Source organism: Sapajus apella, unplaced genomic scaffold, assembly GCF_009761245.1.
Source record: "Sapajus apella isolate SASKATOON/1434 unplaced genomic scaffold, GSC_monkey_1.0 scaffold33, whole genome shotgun sequence".
Lineage (NCBI taxonomy): Eukaryota > Metazoa > Chordata > Mammalia > Primates > Cebidae > Sapajus > Sapajus apella.
The window spans coordinates 23,997,657-24,009,013 of NW_022436973.1; the positions used below are offsets into that span (position 1 = coordinate 23,997,657).

At 43.1% G+C, this 11,357-nt stretch overlaps 1 protein-coding gene across 1 annotated transcript; it reads left to right on the top strand.

The window, feature by feature from the left end:
- Window positions 1-3,780: 3,780 nt before the first annotated feature.
- Window positions 3,781-9,596, top strand: SIRPD (signal regulatory protein delta). The gene is made up of 2 exons (XM_032295648.1): window positions 3,781-6,860; window positions 8,662-9,596. The coding sequence occupies exons 1-2, from the start codon at window positions 6,491-6,493 to the stop codon at window positions 9,186-9,188; spliced, it is 897 nt and encodes a 298-aa protein (XP_032151539.1). The 5' UTR covers window positions 3,781-6,490; the 3' UTR covers window positions 9,189-9,596.
- Window positions 9,597-11,357: the final 1,761 nt, after the last annotated feature.

Consider the following 11,357-nt stretch of genomic DNA (forward strand, 5'->3'; position numbering starts at 1 on the left):
AAGGGAGTGCCCTTGTTTAGGTCATGTCTGGAAACAGACCACATCTCATTGGACTCATCAACCTGATGGTATAAAGGCCCCGCTCTCTTATCCTAACTTAGAGCAACTCTGGAGAAACATCCTAGTACCAGGTTCCATGCAAGGTCAGCTGAGGTCTTCACTGCAGCCCAACTTCTTCTTCTACCCAATCCTGCTTCCCTCTCCTCCCTTCTACAAGTGTTGATCCTAAAAGTACTCCCTGAAAAGTAACCTGCTTGTTCGTCTTCACCCCAGAGTCTGTCTCCCAGGGAACCCAACCTGGGACAAAAAGGCTGTGCTACATATCAGAAAGGTGGGAATCCCTTTGTCTCTAAGGGAGCAAGTCAGTCATGGAAGAAGGCCTTGTTTATAGTACTTCCAGATTAATGAGAATCCACAAAAATGTTTATTCAGGAGAGGGACATAATTAAATCAATGTTGTAAAAAGACAAGTCTGGCTGAAGAAGGAAAAAGAGACTACAGGGGGCAAATAAAAATGAGGGTAGCCTAGTAAGAAGGCAATTGTTTTTATTCAGGCAAGAGATGATGACAGAGAAGAAGAAAGAGATTAATTCAGAAGGGATTTAGGAGGTAAATCCAATAGGGGCTGCCAGGGCAAGATATGCGTGTGAAACTATGCCCCCAAATAGTTAAAGAAACCAGTTACTAACAGAAATTCTTGAGTTTACAGGATAGCAGGTAAGAAAAAAACACCTTGCTGAAGTGCTGAAACTTCTTCCATTTGTAAGATGACAAAACTGACTAAAATCCATTGGAACCAATATGGCCAACTGGAGATTGTTCAGAATCAGCTTGCTGAGGTCACAGCCTGAATTTCTAGCACAGATTTCATAAGAATGTCCCAGAGTTTTGCACATGGGAGCCATGAAGAGGCATGGAGAGATAACTGTAAATGCCCAAGGACTTTCTAGGCCTCCCCTTTCCTTCCACCAATCACGTACTAATCCCAGAATCCACCCCCTAAACTTTTTCTAATAAAACTGCCGCCTTGAAGTCAGCTAGATTTGAGCTGGACTCCTGTCTTGCTGTTAGTCAACTTGCAATAAAAAAGCTTTTCTTTTCTCAAATGCCTGGTGTCACAGTATTGGCTTCTAGCACATCAGGCAGCGAGCCCCTTTTACTCGGTAACAAGTGGTTAAGTGAGGGTAAAGAACATGAGTCCCTTCCTGGTTTGACAAACACGAAGATGATGGTACCAAATAACCATCATCCCAGGCATGGTGTGGGAGAAGATAAGGTTTATGAGTGCAGATCTGGAATTCAAACTTTAATATTTAAGGTATACTAATGGGCCAGGCACAGTGGCTCACACCTGTAATCCCAACACTTTGGGAGGTGGGTGGATCACTTGAGGTCAGGAGTTCGAGATCAGCCTGATCAACATGGTGAAACCCTGTCTCTACTGAAAATGCAAAAATTAGCTTGGCGTGGTGGTGGGCACCTGTAGTCCCAGCTACTCAGGAGGCTAAGGCAGGAGAATCCCTTGAATCCAGAGGCAGAGGTTGCAGTGAGCTGAGGTCATGCCATTGCACTCCAGCCTGGGCAACAAGAGCAAAACTCCATCTCAAAAAAGAAAATTTTAAAAGTATATAAATGAAGATGTCAAGATGATTGCAGGATATACAGGTCTGCATTGTGAGCCCAAGATTACTCAGCTCCTAGGAGGCGGATTCAGGATTTTAACCTCAATTATATCTGGTGTCAAACCTGGCACCCTTGGGCATTGACCCATGAGTACAATACCCTCCAAGGAACTTAGAGTCTAATGAAAAGTGAAAAGATTCCCCAATGTAGGGGAAGGGGAGGATGATGGAGGCTGGAGGAATGTTCCTGTCTAGTTCCAAGCAGGGCTATGGATGGGAATTCCTTTGTAGAATTCATCATTTCAGAACAATGGCATAGGATGATGACATCACAAGGAGACGGGGAGTCTTGACATCTCAGAGAGAATGTGCCAGCCTGGTTCTGCTTTCTTTTCCTAGAGGGTCTAACACCTCTCCTGGCCCTGACTTTTAGGTGGTCCCTGTGGAGAAGGCACAAGTCATGAGGAAACAATGAAGAAACAACTATGGCAGCCAGTGCCTGCCTATGGACACTTGGACATTAAAGGGTCACCAGCTGGGTGTGGGCTGAGAGTCTCTGAACATAACCTTTGTGCTTAGGGAGAACCCATTCCAGAGCTGAGAAAGAATGATGCCAACATGCTGCTTCCTCCCTTTTTCTGGGAGCATTTCTTCTGCCCCTTCAGTCCCATCCCTAAGAGATGGTCCCAGGTCCAGCCTAAGCAGGAGAGGCAGCCCTCACCTTCCCAGGTGTCTGTAGGCATGTTACTCTCCCTCCTGGAGAGTGTTCCCCACAGCTCTGCCTTCCCTGCAGGGCCCCTCCATCCTCTAAAGCACAAATCGTCACCACCTCCACAACTCGAATATTTTCTTCAGGCACACCTCTGCAGAAAGGAAAAAGGAAGCAGTTCCTAGTATTGTATGGAGGGACCCACAGAAAAGCTCAGCACAGACAGCCGATATTACATCAGGGCTTGTTTTTTTCCTCTAACAACTCTGGAGTGGAAGAAAGGGCATTCATTGTAAAGTCCGACTCTCATCATCAAGAGGGTGAGGCTATAGACATCCTGCCTCTTTATTAAGCTGTGCAGCTCTGAGAGGCCTAGACATTGAGCTCGTGCAGGAGCTAGACCCACACCTGCCTGTCATGAGGTTGTGGGCTTGGTCTAGCCTATGTGTGTGTCTAAGGCTCCTAGATAGGCAAAGTTCATTAAGTTGGCGAGAACCTGTGAGATGGGATGAAACTCGGGAAGGAGTACAAGCCTGTGGGTGTCAAGCCTCCCAGCCCCAGCAATGCTAAACATTTCCAGCAGTAACTTCCTAGCTTGAAGCAAGCTTGTCTGTTCAATTTTATAATCACAAAGGAAAAAGTGTCCCAGTCCCCTGGCCCTTCCTCTCATCACAATCCCCTTCCTCTGACATCACAGAGGCAAGAACTGTCCTCTCTGCTCAGAGCACTGAGTCCAGGGCCTCTCCAGGACAGATTCAGGCAGAGCAAGCTCCAGGTTTCACCGCTATGCCCATCCCTGCCTCCCCACTCCACTCACCTCTGCCTTCCTTACTGCTGTCCCTGCTGCTCAAACTGGCAGGTGAGTGGGAGTGGTGAGTTCCAGCAGTAACTCAGAGGTGTGTGTATAGTCGGGTCTCCTCCCTACCTGTTTAGTGTAACTCTCCCTCACCTGTTCCCATAGAATTTCTTTTGGGAGAGTTTTCTCCATCTTATCCCAGAGCAGGCAGAATTCAGAAGACTACACTGGGATGTCCCCCAATTCTGAAAAAATCTCCCAGTGGCCATGTCTGTTGCATATTTCTTTGTTCAGGTAAAGGGCTCACACCTATTGTCGAAGGGCTGGGCACAGCACCCATCACGGCTCTCACCCTCCAGCCTCTGGAATCAAAGGATCTGTCATTTGTTTTACTTTATTTTTATTTATATATTTTTTGAGATAGCATCTCACTCTGTCACCCAGGCTGGAGTATAGTGGTGCGATCTTGGCTCACTGCAACCTCTGCCTCCTGGGCTCAAGTGATTCTCATGCCTCTGCCTCCCAAGCACCTGGGACTACAGGCACACGCCACCATGCCTGGCTAATTTTTGTCTTTGTTGTAGAGATGGGTTTCACTATGCTGCCCAGGCTAGTCTCAAACCCCTAAGCTCAAGAGTTCCACCTGCCTTAGCCTCCCAAAGTGCTGGGATTATAGGCAATAGCCACTGTGCCTGGTCCCTGGCAGTTTTTACACTTTCTGTGAAGCTCAATTTCTTATTTCTCTGTTTCCTCTGTGGCTACTCTAAAAAAGTACTGCAAAGCGGGTGGTTCAAATGACAGAAGTTAATTTTCTCACAGGTCTGGAGACTAGACATTCAAAATCAAGGTGCGGGCAGGGTTAGTTCCTTCTGAGGACCGTGAGGCTGAGTCTGTTCCATGTCCCTCTCCGAGCTTCTGGCAGTGGTTGTCTCAAACATTTGTTGGATGGCAGGTGGCATCTTCCCTGTATCCTCACATCATCTTATCCCTGTGTATGTCTGTCTCTGTGTTCAAATTTCCGCTCCTTGTAAACAGAAACATCATATTGAATTAGCACCCACCTCAGTGACCTCATTTTAACTTGATTTTGTCTGTAGCAACTTTATTTCCAAATAAGTTCACATTCTGAGCAACTCGTGGTTAAGACTTCAACATATATTTCGGAGACATGCAGTTCAACTCATGATAGCCTCTACATGAAATTTTAATAACTTAGATATATTCTATGTTGGTTTATGTACTGCATTTATATCTGTCTGCACTTTATACATAGGAAGGGTATGTATAAAACTTGTTCTTTTTATTCAGTGCAGAGTTAAGCATGACTAAATAAAAATGCTTAGGTAAAAGCTAACTTAAGAAACTTAAAGCTAGTCAAAATCACTTGAATTTTTAACTGTACTTATTGGGTGTGGTACACAGACGGTAAGATGACTCCCAGTTATCCCACCCTTATGTAACTCAGTTGTGTGTGACATGCTTCTATCTGATAGAATATGGCCAAAGTGATGGGCTGTCATCACCTTGAGTGTGTTAAGTTGTATAAGATCCATCACGCTAGAGTTTTTCTTGCTTCTGACCTTAAAGAAGCAAGGAGCCATGTTGCACACTGCCTGTGAGAAGGCCCACATGGCAAGGAACTGAGGGAAGCCCCTAGAAGTTGAGGGTCCTAGTCCTACAACCACAAAGACCTGAATTCTGCCAACAGCCTGAGTGAACTTAGAATAAACACTTCCCCAGTCAAACCCCCAGATAAGACCACAGTCTAGCTGGCACCTTGAGTGGAGCTTGCTGAGCCCCTGAATCAGAGAACCCAGCTAAGTGATATCTGAAGTACAGATTGACAGAAGCTGTGAAATAATTAATACATGTTGTTTTCAGCCACCAAGTTTGTGGCCATTTGTTATTCAGTGATAGAAAATGAATACACTGAGTAAGATTGCAAAACCATTCAAAATAAAGTCCTCCATTGTTTTGTAGAACTTATTTGTTTATAAGGTGTACAACTGGATTTTTTTTCACATTTTATTTTAGTTTTAATTGACAAATAATAATTGTATATATTTATGTGGTATAATGTGATGTCCTTATACATGTATATACAGTGAAATGATCAGGCTAATTAATATATCCATCACCTCACATACTTTTCACATGTTTTTTAATCAGGCTAATTAATATATCTATCATCTCACATACTTATCCCGTTTGTGGTAAGAACATTTAAAATCTACTCTTTTAGCAATTTTGAAGTATACATGAACTACAGTCACCATTCTGTGCAATAGATCACCAGAACCTATCCCTCATGTCTAACTACAACGTTATAGACTTTGACCAGCATCTCCCATTTCCTTGTCCAACTCCCCACCACCCTAGACCCTGGGAACCACATTCTATTCCTTACTTCTTTGAGTTAGCCTTTTTGCATTCCACATATAATTTGCAGTATTTGTCTTTCTGAGCCTGGCTTATTTCACACCATAATATTCATGGTGTCATAAATGACAGAATTTTCTGCTTTTTAAAGGCTAAGTAGTATTCCTCTGTGTGTGTGTGTGTGTGTAATCACAATTTTATTAATTTATACATTGATGGACACTTCTGTTGTTTCTCTATTTTGGCTATCATGAATAACACTGCAATTTTGGAGAACTTATCTTGTGGACAGTTTGTGTATCTGCCATGAACTCAATGTCAGTGCAGTTTGTGTGATACCCAAGGACGCATGAGAAGAGCAATTAAGTATTAAGGAATAAGATTTTGTTGGATAGGATTAAGCATCGACAAACAAACCATTGTAATAGCTAAGATATTCCTACACTCCAAAAAGCAATTGTCACCTTTTACGGAAAATAGCCACTTCATTGAGCATGCAGGCCTCAGTGTTTACTCTGAAGAGGTGAATGAGTGGCCTTTCACACAATAGAAGGCTTGGTATGGGAGGGAGCTGCTTGCCTCCATATGCAAGTCACTCTCTGAACTTAATATGTTGGTTATCAACACACTGTCCTTCACTTGGGGCTGTATCCCTGATACTGAGACAATTAAAAAAAATATGACCCAAATTCTATTTTGCATTTTCTCACTTAATAAAAATACATTCATATATTCATTTAAAATATGTTTATATAGTGCCTCATATATTGCAGGCCATCCTCATATCCCGATACGGAAGGAAAGTGCCATTCTTCTATTTGTGCACTGGTCCCTTTCCCTTCATCTCACATGGCACCCAGCACTGTAATTTTTATATGACTGGTACCATCACATGATGCTGAAATTAAGCTATCATATTTAGATCCCACCTTAACCTACAACCAGACCCTCAGAGCATCTTGAGTCAGACAGAGAACATGAGAGATGATTCCAAGTTTCTTTCCAGGACCTTCAGATGAAGAGTTCCAGGTGAACCAGCCTCAGACTTTAGTGTCAGTCAACCCTGGAGATGTCCTAACTCTGGCCTGCAACATGTCTGCTCTGTCCCCATCAGGGCCTGTCTTGTGGTTCAAGAGCACTGGGCCAGAACAACAATTAATCTATAGTTTCAATGGAAGCCACTTCCCCAGAGTAACTCCAGTGGAAAACACAACAGTCGATCAAACTGACTATTCCATTCGCATCAGTGACGTGTTGCCGGAAGATGCTGGCACCTACTACTGTGTGAAGTTAAGGATAGGACACCCTGACATGGAGTTTTTCTCTGGCCCAGGCACCATCGTGTATGTGAATGGTAAGCACAACCTGATGCACTTTATTCCCTGGGTTTGTGAAGATGAATCTTTAAAACCTGTGCCAAATATTCAATCAAGCTATGCTGACAAGCCACATCCTTCTCTGATGCCAACCCCACCGGAACCAAATGACATAGGAGACACAAATAAAAAGATACTGGGTATGCAAGATGCAACTACATGTGTGCACTGTATGGTCCAAATGGTAAGAAAACTGGGCCCTAGAAGGCTGACGACTGACTTCTAAGCTTTTAGGAAGAAGCCTGGGCCCAGGTATAAGCATTGTGTATATCATGACTTATTTCATGACCCTAAACTTCCAGTCACAGATGCTTGCAGCCACATCTTAGCTTCTGACAGAATCTCAACATCACAGGTGATGTTTGCCCCCGAATGCCCAGTATCTCCTGGGCCAAAACAAAGGGCTCCTCAGGCAGGCAGAATCTCTACATGCCTCCATGATCCCCCTCACCCTCCCATTACCAACTGGAATGTGATTAGGGCCTGATAGCAAGTACCTAAGTGGTCACCACAGTACGGTCTGAGATCACATTCCCATTCCCCACACGAATCAGTGAGTGGATGTAATCTCCTACCATGGCCTGGCACTGCTGTTGGGGAATTCTGAGACCGGAAGGAGGGATCTTACGTATCACTCTCTCCAAATCCTTGTTTGCAGAAAGCCTGCCCAGCGGGGTGGAGTCATTCCCTGACACTTGAGCTTTCCCAGGTCTGCCCTGAGACTTCCACGCCCGGCCCCACTGTTCTTTTATTCCCAGTATTTTTATTCCCAGGATAACCAGTATTTCCTTCGCCTCACCACCCTCTGAATTAACTTCATGAAATACAGTGATATTAGGTGTCCCTCCTGTTCTTCCCGGAGAACTGACCTTCCCAGTAATGTTTCCTTTGAATCCAGACACATTCCATAGTGCCCAAATGGCTATGGAAAATCCACAGCTTTCCCTTAAGTTACATAATGTCAGTGCAAGCTGCCTTCCTACCACTACCTTCTGGCCTTGCCAGCCAGGAGTTCCCTTTCTCTCTAACCTGCTCTTTAGGCAGTCTGTGGTTTTGATGACCAAGCTTAACAGGAGAGATTATTACCAGGACCTGACACATTGTAGGGTAGGGATGATGACTGTGTAGGAGAGTAAAGGGGGGTCAGTGAGGCTCTCCAAAATTGTAGAGGGTCCTTGAAGTTCTAATCTCTTTTGGTTGAGGAGAGGAAACTCTCTCTTCTCTCTCTCCTCTTGAAGAGATAAACAGTGGAACCATATGCTGTTGCCATGACCACCTCATTCTTTAATTGTGTTATCTCTTAATTTCTACTTCTCCAAATCCTTCAGCATGAATTTCTCCACAAAATCACAGGGTGATCACCCTTCAGAGGAGAGAGGAAGGCCAAACCTAAACTCAGATGTAGGGTGGGATGACAGGACTGGAACCCAGTTCCAAATGTATCAAGTGACTCCAGGCAATTAGACGGATAGGGGGACTAGTCTTTCTCCATGAACATTACCCATTGATAATTCCCACCTTCTCCCTCCCTGTCCTCTTACCATGGTTGAGGGCTGAGAAATGGAACTGAGAAGGAATATATCTGGTCTTCTGGACTGACTCCCCTCCTTCAGCACTCTGGGGAGAAGCTGCCTCCATATGCAAAGGCCTCTCTTTACTCAGTGAAAGGGCATTTGTGCAAGCCATTAAAAGAATTAATGAGTGAGCCCCAACCATGACCTGTACCTATGCCTAAGCCACAGCAGGGGAAATGAGAAATGATTTTCAGTTTCTTTCCAGGAGCCACACGTGTGTTCCATGTGCAACAAGCTGAGATATCACAGACTGCATTAACTGGGGAGTCAATCACCTTGAGTTGCAGCGTACCAGAAACCTTACCAGATGGACCTGTCTTGTGGTTCAAGGGAACAGGGCCAGACCGGAAATTAATCTACAATTTCAAACAAGGTCACTTTCCCAGAGTAAACGAGATTGGAGACACCACCAGGCCTGGCAACACAGACTTTTCCATCCGCATCCACGAAATCTCTCTTGCAGATGCTGGCACCTATTACTGCGTGAAGTTCATAAAAGGGAAACCTATCAAGGAGTACCAATCAGGTCAGGGAACTCAGGTGTTTGTTACTGGTGAGTATGTCTCCTATACCCCATGCCCCCTGGTGTATGAAATCACCTCAGCAGTTATGTCTTCTTTTCATTCAATAATTGCTATATGCCAAATATTATCGAAGATACAACATACATTTGATCTTTTTAATTCTCTCAGCAAGCTATGCATTAGATATTTTACAGGAAGAAAAAACTGAAAAGGGTTGAGTGATGAAAGCTATTTTGGTTGATTTCTCAATATTTAATACACCCTCAATGACTAACCTAAGCCAACTAGGATAATTCCATGTCCCCTGCTAGAGGCTTACTCAAATATGGGGTGAACTTGGCTAGTCTGGGTCTATAAGAGAAAAAGACAGGCTTGCAGAGAAATCTGGGTATCTAAAGTAATTCTTCCCCTTGTTGGCTGGAAACAAGCAATTGTGAATCTCCAGGTGCTTTAGGCAGACATCTTAAGACCGTAAGTGGAACCAAGACAAAAAGAAGTCTACATGAGTGCAGATATGTAACAAGTGTGGGTTGACAATATGCACAACCATACTGCTCCTCTTTCTAACCTCACCTCTGGACTTCCAATAATGTGAAAGAAAACATCTCCTTGCTAAGCCAATTTCCTTAAGTCAACAATGTCCTAAGAGCTACCAGAATGATAAAGGTCACACATTACACAATGTGTTGAATTGCAAGTACAAATCAATGTTTTCTGCATCCAAAGCCTTTTTCTTGGTGTTCTGCTTCTTGTGGTGCCCTAAGAACTTTGAGCAATGTCCAGCCTGAGAAATTATTAAATTGGTGGTACAATAAGGCTAACATTTATTGGGCATCTACTACATTCCAAACACTTTATCTATACTATCTACACAGCAGCATTTGAATTGCTGGATGCTTGTACTCACTGTACAGATGAGGAAACTAGTTCAGGGAGATTCAGGAGTTGGAAATCTACATAGCAGGGAATAGAGAGGTAAGGTTTGTCTGGGCCCAGTCCAGTATGCTCTATATTAGTGAAGAACATTTACTCACAAGAGATAAGATTAAATGAATTAATTTAAACCAAAAATATGAGTTGATTGATTCTGTAGCTACAGAGGATTCTGGATTCCTCACAGTAGTCAAGGCAGAACTTTAGGAACCAGAGATTAAAGAATTGGATTAGGGCTTAGTGTTACCAAGACTGTCACTCATTGAAATTCTCTCAACTCTACATGGCTTTGTTCTTTCCTGCTGCATATAGACCTTCACTATATGGTAGGGAAGATAAATGCAGAAAGTGTTGATATTCATTCCCCATCTTAGCAACCAAGGTGGAAATGGAGCTTCTTCCTACCAACCTTCACAAATGAATTCTAGGGAACTAGCCACATTAGCCTTTCCTATTCCATGTTCTCAACATTTTATTCATTGTTGCTAGGAAGAGGAGGTGCTATAGGAGATAGCAATCAACCCATTGGAACAAATGCTAAGCAGGTTGAAAACACCACACCCTACCTTATCAGATGAGGAGGTTGAGCCTCTGAGAGGTTAATGGGCTTGTCTTCCAGGTTACAGACACTGGAACTCAGAGAGACTCTTCTCAGAATTCTTTGGGTTTATGATTTTGCCTCTTTCTTAATAAGAAGTCTCTAGTTAGAGTGGAGGTGTAGGAATGCATGACAGCTCTTTAGAGAGAGAATACTGGGAGAATACTGCGAAGGAGTTCGATATCCTTATTAACATTCAAATGTTCTGAGTCAGAAATGTACCAAATTTATGCCGTTTCTAAATAAACAATAATATATACATAAATTTTTAAAATACTGAGCTATGTATTAGTTTCTCATAGTTTGTGTAACTAATGGACACAAATTTGCTGGCTTGAAACAACAGAAATAGACCATTATGGGTGACATAACAGCACAAGGAGTTCCAAGGATCCACTCCATGGAAACTGGTGAAAATTATTAAAAAAAATATTTAGACTATCTGGAAAGAGTAGTAAGGGCATATCATAAATGAAAAAGTAATTTTTAAACTACTAAAACTGGGGGGAAAAGTAAAAGTCTGGTATTTGAACCAAACCACCCCTTTTCCCTGTCCAAGTCTATACCCCATGGCAAAGAAGAGGAATCAACTTCACCAAAATAATCCATCCAGTCACTCAACAACTGAGCAAGAAGATGACAATAACAAGCCATGGTGGTTGTGAGGGAGACCAATATCCAGAGTTTCTACAATATATATCCAGGGTTTCAAAAAAAAGTGAGACATGCAATAGAACACAGAAGTATGATACATATAGCAAAAACAAACCAAAACAAAAAGATATCAGAAACTACTTGTTAAGAACACCAGATGTCAAACTTAACAGGCAATGCCTTTGATGTAAC

Coding starts and splice junctions, on each gene's coding strand:
- SIRPD (XM_032295648.1), top strand. CDS start 6,491: ATGATTCCAAGTTTCTTTCCAGGACCTTCAGATGAAGAGTTCCAGGTG. Junction 6,861..8,661: donor CACCATCGTGTATGTGAATG/GTAAGCACAACC, acceptor GTTTCTTTCCAG/GAGCCACACGTGTGTTCCAT.